The sequence below is a fragment of the Buteo buteo genome, chromosome 3 (genome assembly GCF_964188355.1).
Source record: "Buteo buteo chromosome 3, bButBut1.hap1.1, whole genome shotgun sequence".
Taxonomy (NCBI): Eukaryota; Metazoa; Chordata; class Aves; order Accipitriformes; family Accipitridae; genus Buteo; species Buteo buteo.
This window is the reverse complement of record NC_134173.1, coordinates 34540849-34560911: the sequence shown is the minus strand read 5'-3', so window position 1 is coordinate 34560911 and position 20063 is coordinate 34540849. Positions and strand designations below refer to the sequence as shown.

The 20063-nt window shown below is 38.0% G+C and overlaps 1 protein-coding gene across 6 annotated transcripts in view; it reads left to right on the top strand.

Annotated features, from left to right (window-relative positions):
- The window catches only part of ST18 (ST18 C2H2C-type zinc finger transcription factor), a 170914-nt gene that overhangs the window by 107937 nt on the left and 42914 nt on the right, over positions 1–20063 (top strand). For 2 of the 6 annotated variants that reach the window (XM_075024312.1, XM_075024313.1), the window contains exons 6-7: positions 13351–13541; positions 17644–18441. In XM_075024312.1, the coding sequence (XP_074880413.1) occupies positions 13351–13541; positions 17644–18441 (989 nt within the window). Of the gene's footprint in view, positions 1–13350; positions 13555–17643; positions 18442–20063 lie in introns of those variants that run through there. The other 4 variants (XM_075024315.1, XM_075024316.1, XM_075024314.1 and 1 more) reach the window with 4 other exon arrangements.

Here is a 20063-nt window from a genome sequence, read left to right as displayed (position 1 = left end):
AAGCACATTTATCATAATCCTGAATAAGCACATTTGGAATAAAACTGAAGTGGACTCTTGCATTTCCTGGTGACTCATCTGTCTCCCACTGGCAGAGAGTGTGGGACCCTCGCAGTCCTTAACGTGCTTTGGTGAAACAAAGTACGTCCCTAAGTCCAGATAGACTTAGTAGTAACTGCTAAATGAAGATGGTCAATAGTTATATCTACTGTCAGGATATTTATCCTGGTTTTGTGCAGATATGTCTGAGCTTGACAAAAAGTCTTTTTTTACAATTGAAGATTGGGTGTTGACAGCATACATTCCCAGCTCTCCTCCCTAGCGTTCACTCTGATGGTAACTGGCTGGGACAGAGTTGTGCCACCTTGTCATTTAAATATTTCTCCATGATACATCTAGATTAGGCATTTCACCTGAGACAAAGATCTGTATCATGCTGTTTCTATTGATAACTGATCTAAATTAAACAATGGACATTAATCTTAAGAGTACCTATTCCCAAGGTCTGGTAACAGAATGATGGGTTAAGAATATCTACTGCTTGCTCTCTAGCTTGGAAAACAAACTTCCTCCCTGCCCTAGCCACTGCAGAAACTGAAATGGTTATTGGGCTTTGAAAATATTAACCTCTGCCTCTTACTCCATGATTTTTGGTATAATCAAATCTGTCATGTTGTCATCAGTCATACTTTCTTAAATTCCCTAAATTTTTTTCATTTCTTATTCTTTTCTGACAACACTGTTAGGTTCTTAAGGAATTCAGGCTAGCATGCTAGTCAGTACTGTCGTCAAAGAATCCGTGGAAATCTATGTTTTATGCTAAGGAAAAATTATTTTGTAACTGATGTTTGATAGAAAACATTGAACAGTCAAGCATAAACAAACACTGAACAATCAGTACATGGTGCAGTTTACTGTGAGGTAACGGTAAGTATATGCTGGTCACAGAACTAATAAAATAATAGTGCTAGGATTCACCTATCCTTATTATTATATCCTGTATGTCAACCATTCTCATCATAATTAATAAAACAAACATTAACATAAATTGTAATGGCAATCAATTTTATAGGTTTGTCATGTCTAAGTTCCTCCCATTTCCTCCTCCTTCTTCTAGTCCCCCTCTAATTAGCCATCAAATTATGAAATCTACAGTGCTGTCATTCCTCCTCTGCCTTTATTCTGCCTCTCCTCTCCTCTCCTCTCCTCTCCTCTCCTCTCTTCTCCCTTTCCTAGAGCTCTGATGAGTTGATGGACTTCAGGCTTTTTGCCTTTTTTTGTAGTTCCATATGCTTTCATACTTCAGAAACAGGTTGTTCTTTCAGTACTGTTAAACCAGTAAACAAGAAACAGTAAACAAGAAACAAATAAACACAGAAAGAAATTCAAAATTCAAACATTTTCCACCTCAAGTTTTCTACTTTCAAACATTCTTGTGAGTAAGTTAAGGCCTGCATAAAATGTTTGGTACTGGTGTATAGAGAACATCAGATTAAACATTTTTTTTTCCATTAAAATGTCATTCTTTGAATGAGATTATAAAAGGTAAGAACTTCCACTCTTAAAAACATTGTCATTGTTTCTGTGAAGAGAAATAATACCTTATAGTTCTGGTTGACCACAAGTAATGACTCACATTTTGCAGGTAACCTTGAGGTTGACAGTTATTTGACTTAACTATTTAGTGAACTGTTCTGAATAACCACTAAGATGGTTGAAATAGGAACTGTATGTCATACTCCTTTTGAGACACCTGTGGTTGGAGTTGTTAATTATAATGAATCATTTCCCTAATTCCTGTAGATACTAAGACCTTCTGATGTATGCACTATGACCTCTACCTTTTCCTCCTGGATATATTTAAAACATTTAAAAGTTGTATTTCATGTTCAGATTTCCATTTCAGTTTGCTTTAGTTGACATTTTATGTGCATTTGCTTTATAGGTGACTTTTATAGCTTTCTTCAATAACAAATGCATTAGATAAGTTTCTAGCGTATTGTAGGCCTCTTTTATGTCTACTATGTTCATTTTTAGCCAACACCTGCAGTCTCAGTGTCTCTTTTCTCTTTGTTATTTTATTTGATTGTGGTTTTACAATTTTTCTATTTAAAGTCTCCACTTAATATGTATTTAAAAAGCAATGATTAATTAGTTTCAATGTATGCTTTTCTGTAATAGTTTTATAATACATGTCAAATCCACATAACTTTAATTGTGGCTGCTAGACTGGCAGATAGTTATTTTAATTTTTTTCCTACCTGAGAGCTTGTTGCATGTTAGAATGTTCCTTGCCTTGAACTAAAACTTGTACATTATTTAATGTATTACAGGAGTTGTTGTCTTCCCCATCACAACTTCTGTGTTTATCAGAACACGGTAAACGTTATCCTCCCAACCCTACACAGGAATTTAGAGATGCATGTGCCTTAATGCCTTCTGCTGTGTGACAGAATGCATCAGAACATTATAGCCCCAAATGGTTGTTTCCTCTTATGGCAGATCTTTTCTCTGTAGATGACCACAAGCCTTATAGAAATTGAAATGCCAACCAGTGATGTCTGCCTCATATATATCAATCATGAGTTAAATATTATGGCTGGCTGAATTGCTCTGACTGACTGATGTCAAGGGTGGATTCAGCCAAGCAAAAGCAAGCCGAAACAAACTGTGGACAGCCCGGAGATAGCAAGGAAAGGAATAGAATGCAGCCATGGGACCTCCTGCTAAATTAAAGGGAGGTACTGGCTCCTGACAATGAATTGCTTACAGTCCCATTGTCTGTTGTCAAAAAAAACCAACAAACCAACAACTGATCTTCTTTATGTCTTCTCTAACCAGGTTGTTGTTACCAGTAAGCTTTTTATTTAAGCATTTACTAGTGTTAGCAGGCTGACCACTCACATGCAAGGCTTTCTGGATGCAAAGGTTGTGTGGATGATCTGTAGATTTGCCTAGAAACTTAATCCATTTTAAGCCAAATTCTTGGCTTGGGTCCCACTGGAATTTATTGACCTACTGAACCTGGACAGATTGAGTGAGTAAATGAAAAAGAGGCTAGGGAGGCTGGATTTGGCCCAGATCTTGGGCATTCATTCATATTACTGAGTTTAAGAACTTCTTGAGCTCCACACAAAAAAATTTAAGTTTCCTCCAAACTGGCTTTTACTAAAAATAACTTACCTTTTAGAAAAGGGTCCAAATATATAACTCTAGCCATGTAGAGTCCTTGATCTGTGAGCTATAGACACTGTGAAGTCATCCATTTCATTAACACAGTATTTCAATTGGGGGTTTTATATGTGTTATTTTTTATATGATCTGAATATTCTCATGATCCTACAAGCTTGTAAACTGAAAACAAGAAAAGCAGAGAAAAGATTTTAAATCTGTGTTGTCCTTCTCTGAGTTGCCTTTCCTGTGGGGAGAACCCTGCTAAAATTGTAAACTAAAGTTTAAAAAAAAAAAAAGAAAAAGAGTTGGGTTTTTTTTTTAAAAAGTCATTTCATGAGCCTATTGCAGCCAGAAATAGTTGTCCTTTAGCCTCAGGCATCACAGTGAGCTTGAGGCATGGGTAGATTTCTCCATAACTGTGTGCCTTTTCCTATGTTATTGCTGACTTACCATTGCTCCACTCTTTTTACATGCTTCTTTTTATTTGCTCAATCATTTCACAGTCCAGTTGTTCTTTTTGGTCAGGTGGCCTATAACATTTAGTTTACTGTCTGAAACATCTCCAAGCTCAGTACATAATGACCCAACACCATTACCCATTTCTCCCCAGCCTCTTCTTATGGGGGCTAATAAATCCTCTTTCACCAACAAGGCTATGGCAGCTCCTTTGCTTTTCTTATATGTCTTTTTTAAATAAAATATATCTTTTAATATCATGCTCCAGCCAGCTTTCAGTTATGATACCATATTTTCTCCACATTATTATCTGTCCAGTTCTGTTCCTTTTTTCCTAGCTAAACCTTTCATTTGTGTATATAGACAGACACTTTAATAACCCCAAGTTACTGAGCTTATTTTGCTCTATATTAGTGTTCATAAATGTGAATTTCCCTTTTATCTTTCTTCCCATATATACCTCATGTGCATTCCTTTCATCTTGGTTCAGCCCTGCACTGAACTTCTCACAACTCTGGCATTTTAGAAAAAGAGCATTGCCCATGTATGGCAGTAAACTTTTCTATTTGTAGAAGGCCTTTTAACCCTAGGATGATTGCTACAGTGCACAGGAAAAGCCTCTGTCCCCTTCACAGATACAACTTGTAAGCCAAGTGTACGGGTTTCTTAGAAAGAGGTGAAATACACCTTTTGTGTTGTGTGTGATGTCAAAAAATGAGAAACAGTCAGATTTTCTTTAATTATCATTGCAGTAAGTCACACAAGTTCTGAGCTTCTATTACAGCCAATTAACAGGGTCCAAATGGTGAGCAATTTTTTTCAACACATTTCATTGGTTTAAGTTCTTACCATTTTAACTCTTAAAAATGCTGATGGAAGGAAATTACTTTTACTTGATGAATTCTCTCCCAAATGCTTTTTCAGGAATTCCCAGTTGGAGCTATTTTCCAGATTATTTTTCATTACCTAGGCTGAATCAGTGAAATAAAACACGCTCAGTCATTGAGTTCAAATATTACAGATTACCTAAAAGTTACGGTGGCTCAGTTTACTTTATAAAATACAAGGAAACATCAATGTCAATAACTCTGACTCCAATTTAGCAATCAGGGCAAATACATGTTTAGCTTCTTGTCGGTGGTGAGAACTCAGTGCTCCTTTCCTGGACTAGCCTCCAAAATTTCATCTGTAAAAACTCACATCAGAGTTCTGTTAACAAATGGCCTTTTTTTAATATTTTCAGATATAGCCATTCATTGGCAAAATGTTTGAATATTTTTTAATAATTATAAGAATTATTTAAAACAATTAGAAACTTGTTTGTTTGTTTAACTCAATCTTCAACTTTCAATGAACTGTAACTCAACCCTTGATTACAATTTTCTCAATTGCACAGTCTTACTCCTCGAAGTTGTTCAGCTAGTCAGTTTGTTGCCATTGATAACCTGTAAAGCAAGCAGTTGTTTCTGGACATGTGCAGTTTTCCCACACTTGGAAATTCACAAATCACTTTTACTTTTTTAGGTAGGTAGAATGGTCATTTCCTTTGACCCATGCTCCAGCACATTCCACTATTCAGGGAGAAAATCATGGACTTACAAAACACCTGTAAGCATACTTGCATATCCAACTGAGCAGAACAATGTTTGGAAATGGGAAGTACATTGCAGGATGGAGCATCAGAATGCAGTGCTCTAGAAATCCCAAGAATGTATGTAGTCTATACAGTAGACAAGATAGATGATATTGTAAAACTTACAGATCTTTCTAAGAATGAGAATTGAAGGGTACAGAGATGGGGGAAGCCATTAGAGCCTTCTCTTGAACTACCTTTCTCACCGATGAAAAGCACCTCATCAAAAAAAAAAGGGGGGGGGGATTGATCAAGAAGTCCTTATTTAATACACAAGTAATTTTCTTTATGTCCTTTGAGAGACTTTGCTTAGTTTTGCATCTAGCACCTATACAGATTTTAGAATGGAACACAGTAAACAGAATTACTGTTTAGTTGTCTTTTTTTCCAAGGGCATAAACCTTGTAGATTTTATATTCCCATATCCATAGTCCAAAGTGATGCATTTACTTTCTTCCTTTTAGAAAACATTCTTTTCTCTCCATGTATAAAATCCATGACTAATCAATGTCTCTTAAAAGTAGCTTCTATCTAGTTTTCTGAATCTAGGATTTGTCTTTCTATATAGTTAGATTATGTGAATTCTTTCATATTCAGTAAATAATTTCATGGCATTGGAAGCACCACCCTAGTCTTTAGATGCTGACTAGTTCTTGCAGACCTGACTGATGCTGAGGATTTTCAGTCTTTCTGTGGAGACTCCAACTTCTGGCCATGATGAGACAGCGTGTTAATACCACCATTCTGTCCGTTCTCATTTTTAGAGCAACTTGAGCTGAGAACACTGTCACTCTCACTTCCACTGAGCTATAAAATTTACATGCGTTCTTTGCAAACAATGAGAGTTAGTTAAGGAAATGGAACATAAATCTGACTGTCTTAACCTGAAGACAAACAATTGAGTCACAGTCACTCTCCACCTTCCTCTCCAACCACTGTTGTCCATCTGAAGTTGCTATAATTAACAGCACTCATTTGGGGTTTTTCAACTGCAGTGATCAGACTATCAATGCCCTCTTTCTTTGGACTCTGACATTCCAGCTTCTCTCATGAACCTCCAGCATTCATGGTTGATGTAATTAATAACATGAATGTCATTTCAACTGACATGCAATCCATCGCAGGAGCAGATCATTCCCTTTCTGTATCCAGTGCTAGTAATTTCTCCTGTTCATCATCAGCTTTTGAGGAGCTCAGATTTTTGTGTGATTTTGGGGGATCAGACACTTTCAGCTATAGCCTAAAACTTTGGAATCCATTGTGCTAAAGAGTTAGACAGAATTCAGCTCATCTGTTTCTTAGAGAACAAGCTGACATAGAAGAGGACTAAGATTGGGAGACTCAGAATTTCTGTTCCTTTTAGGTACCTCTGATTCAGTGCAGTCTTAAAATTCTTAGAAGAAAGCCCAACCATGACAGACATTTGTAAGCTACTGGTTCATCTGTGAGTGGTACATGTCCCTGAATTTTCAAATACCAACTTTTCCCTCCTGTAAGGAAAATGTAGTATTGGACTTTGACAGTGTCCTAGGGCATCTGCAAGTTTGTGAACAAAATCTGATCAAGGCCTGAAGCCTCTGGAAACGTCTTTAATCACAATATGATTAAGAAGTAATTAGGCTAACCTTCTTCTTATTACTACTGGTGTGATTTTAAAATGGTTCTGCAAATCAGAAGATGATGTCTCCTTTAACTGTAATTCAATAGTCTAACACTTACTTTTGTAGTATAGTTAAGCAAACAGTCAAAAGGCAATTCAGGTTAAGAATTTAAAATTATTTTCTCCACAACTAAAATGTTCCTCTAATTATTCTTGCACAAACTCACATGAGGAGTGGACTCCTTAAATAACGTTAGACAATAAATGTTAGTGCCTTGATATTCAAATACATTTCTTTTCTCTCTTGAAGCTAAGGAATATACATGAGATGCAGCATGTTCTGTTCTTATTATTTTACATGGCATCCATTACAGGCATTAGTAAACACCAGCTGACAGGCTGAACATACCCCTTGTTTTACCCACTATTGCAATTCATTGCTCTGTTATCATGCTTTACCAATCTGCAGGCTGCTGTGAATAAGAAAAAAGTCTTGAGATCTAGAAGTCTTGCCAGCAGATTAACAGCAAAAAATCCTTGCTGGCTACAAAGTGGTTAAAGGTCAGGTTAAAGGCTTGCCAAACACATCACTTACTTAGATGAACCAATTACAAACAAAGACAAGAATGACAATTTTTAGCAGTAGGAAAAGCTGTATATAGTTAGGACTCCATAAAACCTCTCTCTCTTCTGAGGCATTGGTGTGTGGTGGGGAGCCAATGCATTGTTCTGCCTGTATACTACCAGTGTCTGCAAGATATGTTCTGAAGACAAATAAAGGAAAGAGAAGGACCAAGTAAATTTCCCCCCAAAGTATTTAGGTATGAAATACATATGAAAGATTTACTGGGGGGGAGGGGGTCAACACATGCAACGAGGTCATACATGTCTTAGATTTTAACCTTTTGACTCACACCATGATAACTGACACAAGACTGGTTTTGGTAACTGAGTTCTTGACTAAAAAATAACAATCATAAAAAATCTGCTCATTACAGGTAGTACAAAAATGATTTATTATTCATAAAATTAAAGTACAGTTAAATTGGGAAAAAAAACCAAACATGTATTGGCTTTGGGCTCATAACAAAAAGAGCTTCTCCTGTTTTATGAGCCTCAGATTACCAAATAACCTTGACAGCTGAATCAGTGTTCCATGACAACAAGCAGGCCATTGATAAATAGCAACAAAACTATTAGACGTTGAATTTATGAGATGAGTAATAGAGAAGCTAAATTATAGGTTTACCATTTGACAAACTACAGCTTGACAAATCTGTGCTAATGTACATGTGTGTGTATGTGTGAATGTATATAAGGAAAAGAGAGAAATAGAAACTTTTAAAGACCAAAGTGAAATCGACATGCCATGAATGTTACAAAGGCATAAATATATTCTTTTCACAGTAGTTAAATTCCCAGTGACCATTATTAAATACTTAGCAAATCATGTGTAAGTACTTGAAAAGACTACCATTTCTGAAGTTGTTTTTTCAGTTTTAAGTTTAATTTTTAATTTTAAGAACTGTAAGGTAGAAAAGAAGGTGCATGATCAATCTTTAAGCTGTCTCTTGCAAACTAAGAGGTTTCAGTTAAAACTCAATCCCAGCCGTTTAAAAAGTAACCAGCAAAAGCAAGAGTATATTCTGCTGGAGTTGAAAAATGTCTTCCTGGCCTATGGAGAGCAATTTGCACTTCCTAGGAAAGAAGCAAAACCTGCATTTTGTCACCTTCTTATAATCAGAGTGGAAGGTGTCAGGAATGATTTTACTTAAAGTTAAATCTCATAGAATCATAGAATCATCGAATGGTTTGGGTTGGAAGGTACCTTAAAGACCATCTAGTTCCAACCCCCCTGCCACAGGCAGGGACACCTTCCACTAGACCAGGTTGTTCAAAGCCCCATCCAACCTGGTCTTGAACTCTTCCAGGGATGGGACATCCACAACTTCTCTGGATAACCTGTTCCAGTGCCTCACCACCCTCACAGTAAAGAACTTCTTCCTTACATCTAATCTAAATCTACCCTCTTTCAGTTTAAAGCCATTACCCCTTGTCCTATCACTACATGCCCTTCTAAAAAGTCCCTCTCCAGCTTTCTTGTAGGCCCCCTTTATGTACTGGAAGGCTGCTATGAGGTCTCCCTGGAGCCTTCTCTTCTCCAGACTGAACAACCCCAACTCTCTTAGCTTGTCTTCATAGGAGAGGTGCTCCAGCCCTCTGATCAACTTCATGGCCCTCCTCTGGACTCAATCCCACAGGTCCATGTCCTTCTTATGTTGGAGGCCCCAGCACTGAACACAGTACTCCAGGTGGGGTCTCACAAGAGCAGAGTAAAGGGACAGAATCACCTCCCTCAACCTGCTGGTCACACTTCTTCTGATGCAAACCAGGATACAGTTGGCTTTCTGGGTTGTCATGTTGAGCTTCTCGTCAATCAACACCTCCAAGTCCTTCTCCTCAGGGCTGCTCTCAATCCATTCTCTGCCCAGCCTGTATTTGCACTTGGGATTGCCCTGACCCATGTGCAGGACATGCACTTGGCCTTGCTGAGCCTCATGATGTTCACAGAGGACCACCTCTCAAGCCTGTCAAGGTCCTTCTGGATCGCATCCCTTCCCTCCAGCATGTTGACTGCACCACACAGCTTGGTGTCATCAGCAAACTTGCTGAGGGTGCACTCAATTCCACTGTCCATGTCACCGACAAAGATGTTAACAGCACTGGTCCCAATACCGACCCCTGAGGAACACCACTCATCTCTGGTCTCCACTTGGACATCAAGCCATTGATTGCAACTCTGAGTGTGACCATCCAGCCAATTTCTTATCCACCAAGTGCTCCATCTGTCAAATCCATGTCTCTCCAATGTAGAGACAACGATATTGTGTGGGCCAGTGTCAAATGCTTTGCACAAGTCCAGGTAGATGACGTCAGTTGCTCTTCCCTTATCCACCGATGTTGTAACCCCATTGTAAAAGCCCACTAAATTTGTCAGGCATGATTTGACTTTAGTGAAGCTATGTTGGCTGTCACCAATCATCTCTTTATTTTCCATGTGCCTTAGCATAGTTTCCAGGAGGATCTGCTCCATGATCTTGCCAGCACAGAGGCAAGACTGACTGTTCTGTAGTTCCCTGGGTCTTCTTTTTTTCCTTTTTAAAAACGGGGGTTATGTTTCCCTGTTTCCATTCAGATGGAACTTCCCTGGACTGCCACAACTTCTTGAATACGATGGATATTGGCTTAGACACTTCATCCACCAGTTCCCTCAGGACCCGTGGATGCATCTTATCAGGTCCCATGGACTTGTGCACCTTCAGGTTCCTTAGATGGTCTCAAATCTGATCTTCTCCTACAGTGGGCAGTTCTTCATTCTCCCAGTCCCTGCCTCTGCCTTCTGCAACTTGGGTGGTGTGACTGGAGCACTTGCCGGTGTAGACTGAGGCAAAAAAGTTGTTGAGTACTTCAGCCTTCTCTATGTCCTGGGCAATCAGGTCTCCTGTTCCCTTCCGGAGAGGGCCTACATTTTCCCTAGTCTTCCTGTTATCACCAACATACCAACAGAAGCTTTTCTTGTTTCCCTTGACATCCCTGGCCAGATTTAATTCTTTCAGGGCTTTAGCTTTCCTAAGCGGATCCTTGTCAACTTGGACAACCTCTCTCTATTCTTCCCAGGCTACTTGTCCTTGCTTCTACCCTCTGTAGGCTTCCATTTTGTGTTTGAGTTTGTCCAGGAGCTCCTTGTTCAACCATGCAGGCCTCCTTCCATAATCACTTATTTTAAAATGATGGGAACTATAGAGGAAATCTGGGTGAGCGGCCACTCATGTACAGAAAAAGATATGATAAGGACAAGCTAATGCATCAGTCTTTCATAGAGGAGAAACTTTCTAACATGAGCAACATGCTTCCAGGCAGATTTGTGGGCCTTCTGACATTGTGGGCCTGTCCTGACATTGATGCAACAGCTTTTGATTTACTGCTGTAAACTCTGGTGGTTACAGTCAAGCTGGATTCTTGTGCTCTCATTTTCCAGAGCAGATCTGCAGGTGGCAGGTGGCAGCAGTACCCCTGCACCGGTCTTGACAGTGGTCTGCTAACATCTGATTTAGACTGTCTTTCACAGTTGTGGTGAAAAACCAACGTATTTGATAGCTATTATGCCAGCCCCCAGTGGTGGGCTTATAACATTATGTTACTAGAAAAAGATTGTACTTAGTAAGCAAGAATACAGCAATCAACTTACTGGCTTACCATGTTTTCCCTTAACTTGACTGGAAGATAGACAATAGTCAGACAAATTACAGGATTAAAGCTGAGGAGCTAGATGAAGTTCTGTGACCTGTGTTGCACAGGAGGGCATACTAGATGATCTAATTGGATCTTCTGTTCTAAAAATCTATTAATTATGCTTGTGTAAGAAACAGTTGTAGCTTCGTCAAAGGGGAATTAAACACTGGAAATTCATCTTGTCCTAAACACTCTCACAGTAGTTACTGGAGGTAAACTTGAAGCTTGACAAATAAATGAGAAAGATCAAAAGCAAACCTAGTGAAGGTTTTGGTTGATAAAAACAATTATGTGTGAAGGGCTTTCAAACATTTGTCATTTATTCAATTTTTCTGAAACAACGTGAGTGGTATGAACTGCCATTCACAAATATGAATTAAGAAACTCTTGATTGTGTTTTCTTAGAAATAAATTATGCATATTTGTCCACACTACATCCATCCCTGATGTCTGTTATATGGGCATCATTTCCAAGGGGATGCTTATACCATTGTGATTCTGACCTTTAATATGATATTCATGTTATCCTCTATTCATAAACAGAGAAATAACACAGAAGCCATAATATAATCAACTACAGCAAGTGCTTAACATCCAGTATTCCTGATGCCCATAGCATTTTAGCTTTCAGAAGATCAAGAATATCTACTATGTTTAAGATGCATATGGTAGAATTTTAACATTCCCCCTAAAATGCAGATCTTCACATTTCCATGTCCTTCATGTTTGCAATGATGGATTGCCAAAAAGGTGCTTAGCCAAAAATGGGTATTTTTTTTAACAAAAAGCTCAAGTTAGTCATATGCTTTCATCCAAAACAATCAGAACCTGAGCCAATTTAGTGCACATAAGATACCTTGGAAGGATTAATTTATGCTGTTGAGCTTGTAATATGTGTAACCAATAGGAGTTCTCTGCATACATGGATTTTTTGCAAATCTTGCAGCTAAGTCAGTGAGACAAATGCAAAATCCAACACCTAAGGGCATTGTGTAGATGTGTAATGCACCCTGGGGGTGCCTAAGGTCGAGAAACCATTGAGTGGATTACACAGATTCATATATGTAGTTTTTTCATCTCTGACAGATATAATATGAGCACTATTATTCATACTACATAAATTTCTTAGAATACTGTGTGTGAGAGAACAAGGAAATCATGCCAAATCACTTACACAAAAAGTTGTTAAAAAAAGAAGGTTGAAGGTTCAGACCTCTTTAGTGAGGTGTCATATGATGTGACATCTATATACCATACAGATCAGCTGCATGGCAGCGAAGGTTTTGCTAAATATCTGTAGAAACAAATTAATATGCAGACCAATACGTGGATCTTATATGAGCTGAAAGAAGTATATAAAATCTGCTAAAATTCTTTCTTTTTAAAATACTGCACTCTCTTCTCATGTCGGTCATCTGAAAGTTAGGCATCTAGACTGGGTAAGGTCTTTCCCGGGGGATGTCTCACCCTCTTTATCAGGTAGTTCTAGTTTTAAATGGGATGAATTGCCCTCTGGAGGACCTTTTTTCCAGAGTCTATATAGAGACCCGAGAAGAGCTTAAACTAGTAATTTATGGCTGGAGTTAATGAAATGAAGCCAATGCCTGGGACTGATATTGAAAGAGGGACCCATATTGCATAACGTTCTGAAGGTACAGTGTGTTTTGCACAGGTTTTATGCACACAGGTTGAACTCAAGGTGCGTGATTGGATATCCATACTGATGTAAAGGTAATGGAGCCCAAGACTCAGGATGTTGTAGTATAACTAGTGGTATATTTTTCCCCTTAGCTGTTACTCTGGATTATCAGCCCAGACTACAATTTTTTTCATCCTTTCCTAGGCGTATTTATTTTACTGCAGAGCAGGGCTTAGATTAGTGTATGCTTACATAGGGTTAAGCATGTTAGGTTATGGGTTTTTTGGTTTTGTCTTCCTCCTCATTCCTCTTTCCCCAAACAGATTCTGGCAGCAGTGAAAAAAAATGGGACTTGCCTGTGCCCTGAACATCGAGTACATGAGCTAAAATTAAATATCCACTGAGAAGAACTTGCTGAAACTGCAAGTGAATTAAAATTTTGTCAGTCCTCACTTTTATACTTGGTATTAAGCTAGAGGATGATGCTATTTTTTAAACAATTTACCTCTCACTTCTCCCACTTTTTTCTCTATCATTGGCGATTGATCATTGCAGTGCCTACAAATGCTCCATGGCTAAGAAGAGAAAAGCCGAAGAACAGATATCAGGCGTTCCCGTCAACAAAAGGAAGTCCCTGTTAATGAAACCCCGCCACTACAGCCCCAGCTTGGAATGCAAAGAAGACACTGAAGACAGGACAGATTTACAGGAAGAGATCAGTGTCCTCGAAAGCAGCTCAACTCCAGGTAGTCAGGCAGTGTGCCTCTGCTTGAACCTGAATTTCACAGGAAGGGAGATATGAAACAGTATTTTCAAAAAGGATGCAGAATGTGTTTGACTTCTAACAGAGTAGGAATGGTGCATTTCTGTCCAGGCTTAACCATCAGACTTCCAATTATTTTGTACAATAACTCCTCCTGGGGTCTAGTAAATGCTTTGTAGGTCACACAGAGAGACAACTACTGCAGCAGTTCAGATACGGAGAAGCATCTGCTTCTCCACTAGCTCTGTCAAAGAACAAGGTTAAGCCCACCATGGAGAAAAACACATTTATGAAGAGCAGATTTTCACTGGAATATACAGAGCTCTTAGGAAGAAAAAAAACGCTTAGCAAAACATTGTTGACTTTAACATTTAGCAAAGCAATTTCATGTGTGTGACTGCTACATGTATTCTGTTTAACACGATTATTAAACTCAGCACTTTTATACTTGTTATTCCAACTCTAAGCCAAACGTCCAACAATTTATAGAAACTTTTACAATGTGTATGCTGGAAAATATGGAAGAGGATGGGGAGACAGAAAGATATAGCTACAGTATGTCTTTATTGCTTTTTCTTTCTAACATGTTTATATATATTCAAGATGAACAAAAAATATAAAACTAAATTCGTTGTCACATACTTGTTTAAGAAGTCCTGAACAAATAGTTAATCAGGCAAGTTAGAAGATATCAGTGGAATACATTCTGCATTTGTTTTGAAGGGAGGAGTCATCAGTGGATAGTAAATGTCAAGATAAAAGCAATGTGATCTGACACTGGGAAATTAGTAATCATAGATAATATGAAAGCAAGGTCCCTTCCAACCTGGGCTGTTCTATGATTCTATGATGAACTGAGATTAGGAATTTACATCTTTAGCCACTCTAAATAGAATTTCCTCAAAACCAAAACAAAACACCCAAATTTTATACATATGAATACTATAAAACACATAGAAGAGGAAGGAGGCTGTCTTTCAGATTAAAGAGTCAAATCCTGGTTTTACTGAAATTACCAGAGGTATTTGTGTCATATCTATACCACAAAGATTTCAGCCACTTGTCACTTGTAAGTCTTCTAGGAGGAGTCTCTTCCAGGGATCTCCATCCCATCAGTGTAAAAGCCTAGAAGGAAGCTCCCTCTTCAAACAGAACATTAATTAACAAGGTGATACCCAATGTCTCTGTCTTTTGGGTGACATTACTAAGCTAAATTTATCATGAAAAAAGCTCCATGGTTCTCAGTGCCTGTCCAGCCTGCAAGGAGTATTTCCATCTTCTAACACCAGAAGGAAAGCTGTTTGAGTAAGAGTTCCTGTATGCTTTTTTTGTTTGGTTTTTTTTTTTGAGATATATAGGGTTTAGCTGATTTTTCTTGTATTGATTCAGCCTGGTTGCTGGTCATCCAGAGCCACCCTCAGTAATGTGTTTTTTCTTTCCCTTGTGTCTGTCCTCTGCACAGCTTGAAGAACTCACTGAAGGGAAAGTACTATGATGGGTGTAAAGGTAGAACTTGTGCCATATACAGATAAACCTAAGTCATTTAACTGGTTCCTTTTTTTAAAAAGGGCAAATGTTGGGCCAGGTCCATTGATACAAATGTAGGGGAACCCTATTCACACTCAGCCCCTCACTCAAAATTAAAAAAACACTTGATTTCCAAAAGATTTAGTTAATACCAATGCGATTTCTCCCAACCTGCTTGTGTCAGTGATAATACAACCTATCCACTTTGCATTAATTTTGCCAGCTACAAAACAAATTTCAGCTAAAGCATACAGCTGGTCTGGGTATGTATGTTTATTTGTAATTTCTTAATGTAGTATTGCTTATTTTATTATGAACTCATGATTTTTGTCTGTTGATCAGTTAATGCTTCAGTTCATGGATTGATGCAACTGTAAACTAAGCTGAGTTTTGATTATTTTTAAAGTAAATTTACAGCCTGTAGAAGTGAAAAGCAAAGCTGGGACAGCTGAACCATTAAGACTGGTTCAACAACAAATTTTTAAACATTGCATTTAAAAATTGCTGATTATTTAAGGATCAAAAATCTGTTATAATGCATTTATATTATTTTTCTTCTTTCCTCCAGAAAAATAACTGAAAAAAACTGTTACTATTATCAAGTTTTGTTTTCCTTTGAAGGGTGGGAGATTTCTTTTAAAGCTAGAATGTCTTACATTTTGAAATGACCCACTGATGGGATTCTGTTATTTTGCAAATGGCAGAAGAACAAATAATAAATACCCATTTGACTCAAGTTGGTTATAGAGCCAAATCATCATTCTTACTTGCTGAGACGTGAAAAGACAGCAGACTTCTTTATTCAAAATGCTGCAACGTGTGTGGTGCTAGACCAGCTGCTGAAAAGTTACACTACGGTTTACAGACATTTTTTTTAAACACAACTTTATGCACACAGTGCACAAGGCCACCTCTCCCTGCATGAGTCCAATTTTCTGAAGAAGAATAAGAATTAATCAATATTTTCTTTTAACATATAACAAACAGTTGAACCAAACAATTATGTAAACTGGAAATGACCCAAAATGCTAACAGTTTGGCAGCAGTAAAGTGAAATGCATTGTGGTGCACATGTGCATTTTTGTCCCCCTTTTCCCCTCCACAATAATCTGCACTTAATAGGAATATTTTAAACTATGTAGCTAAGCAACAGAGGTAATTGTTGCTTTCTAGAGCTTTTGTTAGGCACTCTAACACAGCCCAAATATGCATAATTAGGTATAATGTCTATAAATCATTATTGTACACATGTGGGTAGTTAAGTGGATTGAGAGAATAGTTCAATGAATTGGACATATTCACTGAAAATGCTTTTTATTTGTTTTCTGTAGTTCATAATACTTTAAAATTATCATAACCCTTTACACTTTCTCTTAATAGCTCGCTGTGTTATTGAGAGAAACTTCATTTGCATTTTAGACTATGCTTAATTTATTATTTAAACCTGGGGTTCTTCTGATTCAGGAGAGGAGAGACACATCTTATAAAATAGTCTGTGCTTGTTTATTCATCCTCCTTTCTAGGAAGTAAAATGTTAAATTTTGCAGTTTATGTTGAATAGATCCCAACAAAAGAATGTACCCTATAATCAGCATTATTGAAGGGGCTAGTGTTGTGACTAAATTCTTCCCTTCATCCAAAAATGCTTTTAGTTACTATGGCAATATTTACTTGATCCTGGCAAGCCAGTGTTGATTTTAGAGAGATAATTACCAGAAAGGAAGATGATGGAGATGTATTTTTGAGTGTCCTTGTCAGAGGAAATGTTTATAAAAAATTAAATGAGATACAAAAGGCATATTGTCTTCCACACCGACAACCTCTCCTACATGCAGCCTCTATTACCTGCTGGCTGCTGCTTTTCTTCTGAAGAAAGATGTTTATAAAGACAGGATGCACTTCAGTGGTGTCTTTAACAAGTCCTTTATGAGTCTGTATATAACAACCATTTCTGTTTGCCTGTGCATGACCTGATCTATCACTTAATGTGGCAATTGCAATGGTGACCAGGAGCTCGCCCTTTGTGAAATATTGAGTTTTTTTCCGTCAAGGTCTTTCATGGGATCTGGAGTGACTGGGAAAGTAATTAGGGTCTGTTTTGAGAAATAGTTGGGAATCTTAGATGAAAGAAAAGTGAAAATAGATCAGAGGAATTTTAAATATGTGTGTGTGTGCTTGTATATATATATGCATGTATTATATAGATTGTGTGTATATATAGTTTCTATCTATATATGGCACATTATATATATATGAATGTATCTGAATGTACATGTGTTCTAAGATAATATATGTCTTCACCATCAGTGAAAAATGGCAACATATTTATTTCTTATATAGCTTTGGAGCTATAATATAAAGTAGATATAATCTTAGAAGGGCTTTTCCTGATGCTACAAGCAGTCATTTCAAACACAGCCTTGGTGTGATTTCAATCATTTCAGAGTACCTTTGAGTAAAGAAATGGTGATTGGTAAGTAAATGTCTTCATATCACTTCTACAAGATACAAAACCCAGTTATTCTTACATATTTTTCTCTTGCTTTTTTCTCATGCAGAGGAAAGAACCCCAAAATCATCAGAGGAAACCTCTCATTCGGGTGGGCAAGAAAGTTCCAGTCAAGGAAAAGATAACTACTCCAGCTATCAAGATGCCATGGCCAAATCTTTGATGAACATGGGAAAATTAGCAAAAGATGCACCCAGTCAAACAGTGGCAGAAAACCTAAATGATAGTGGCATTCAATCCTTAAAAACAGAAAGTGATGACACTGATGAATGTTACATGATTAACTCAGCTGAAGGAAAGGAAAAGACTGTTATTTCTGACCCGAAGTACTGTTCATCTGAGGAAAATGAAAGCAACTCTGAAATTATGGACAACGAGTGGGACAGCTCCTCAAATTTCTCAGAAGAAACTAGTGTAAAGCCCCACGTAACTCAGAAGTATATTGTAGAGTGTAATCAACCTAGCATCCTGGAAGTCCCAGAAATTAAGAAGGAAGAGGTAGAATTTGGCCCCTGTGAAACACTTTGTGACTCAGAAACAGAGCTAAGAGCACCCCAGGAGTCTCACCCCGATCCTTTCGGGAAGAGAATTCAGAATCCCTTCCCTGAAAGTGAAGAAGATGACAATGAGTGCCTGTCAGAAACCACAGAAGTGTCGGTTGAGCTGGACAAAACAAAAGGGAACTTGAGTTTGCTAGAACAAGCAATCGCTCTGCAGGCGGAGCAAGGGCATGTGTTTCACAGCACCTACAAGGAACTGGATAGGTTTCTTCTGGAGCATCTAGCAGGGGAAAGGAGACAAACCAAAGTTATTGACGTTGGAGGGAGACAGATATTTAGCAACAAACGTAAGGAAGTATTTTTGGCTGTTCTTACTGGCTTAAGCATTTATCCTGTGACTGATAGAGGATTCTGAGCTGGGTTTTATAGCAACAGTAAAGAATCTGGAATTTAGCTGGTAATTTTGTTAATTATGTACCTTCACACCAGTGCCTTACATCTAACCAGGTTAAACGCTACATACTTGGCTTCCTGCCAAACCGCTATGTGAAATGATCAGTAATGGGTACTAAAAGGGCTGTGTAGCTGGCACTGGCACTCCTTCTCCTCCTTTTCCTCCTCCTCTGCCTCCTCCTCCATAGGCCGCTAATACATACCTCCTAAATTTCAGCAGCCAAAAGAGAAGGCATTAAAATGGTGCTTAAGGAAAGGTTAGGGTGAAAAATTGGCCTCTTCCAAACATACCACCTAATTCCTAAGCCATGTGTTTTCTGAGTTCAGTCTACTACACATATCAACATTACATTTTGCTACAGCCAGCCCTTCTGAGCCAGGAAAGCACAAGCCGTGCTCTTCTGCCTCATTCACCATCAGCAGAATTACCAGTAAGTTCCAAAATCTTTATTGTTTCTGATGGTTTGTGGCATCCTACAAAGCTGTAGGAACATTGCTCCATTTTCGGTATTTAATCAGGCTTCCAGAAGTGGAGATTTAAAAGATTTGGGGTTGATTTGTAAACTGGGCTGTCTCGTATGGAACTCCTCATTGAGGATAATTACAGAACATCAAGAGATGTCATTTTATAAGCACACTCCCTGCTGTAGTAAGTAACAATACATTCATCTATCTTTTGACTTTTCCTTTTGGGCTTCCAAATACAGTGAGGTCACCCCAGCATTGCTGCAATTTCTGCTTTTGATAAATGGTTTACTTTGGTATTTCTCATGCTACTTTAGAGTAGTCCCTGTGGACATTGCAAATATTATAGTAGTGTGGTTATCTAAAGCATTTAGCTTATAAGATAACTGACAAGTTTTTGTCAGTTAAAACTATAAACTATAAAATATTTCCTGTAGCATTTGGGAAGAATATGCATGCATCTCATTTTTCTGTCTCAAGCAGTCTTTTCATTAGCATGTCTTAAGCTGCACATGCCTGGTATTAGTCTATCTCCTTGCTAAACTACATGAACCTTTATTTGCTCAGATGACTATGGTATATACAGGAATTTTACAGATACCTTTTCTTATCCTGAGACCAGCTGTGTTCACAAGGTTCACATTGGTGTCAATGTGACTTTTTCACAGCAGACTTAGGAAGGAGCAGTGACGATAAGCATGGCAGAATCTGGCCCTTCCTGATCGGCCTCATATTATTATTAGCTGTAATTTGCAGGCAAGTTCAGATATAACTGTCATGGAGGACCAAATTAGGCTTTGTTCAGGTTGCATAAACACCATCTGATTTTAGTCAATGTAGTATCAGGCACAGAATTTTTTCACCTTACATAATTAATTCTTTCTTACTTCTGAAAAATCCACCATCAAATCCATCAGTTCTCAATTTTCTGTCTTGGAAGCTACATCAAAAAAGCAGGTCTTTAATTTATATTTTTCCATCTTTCTATTGATAAAACTTTCTAATTAGTAGGGGAAAACTTAAATCATGTTTCAGGGTCTATCTTTATTTC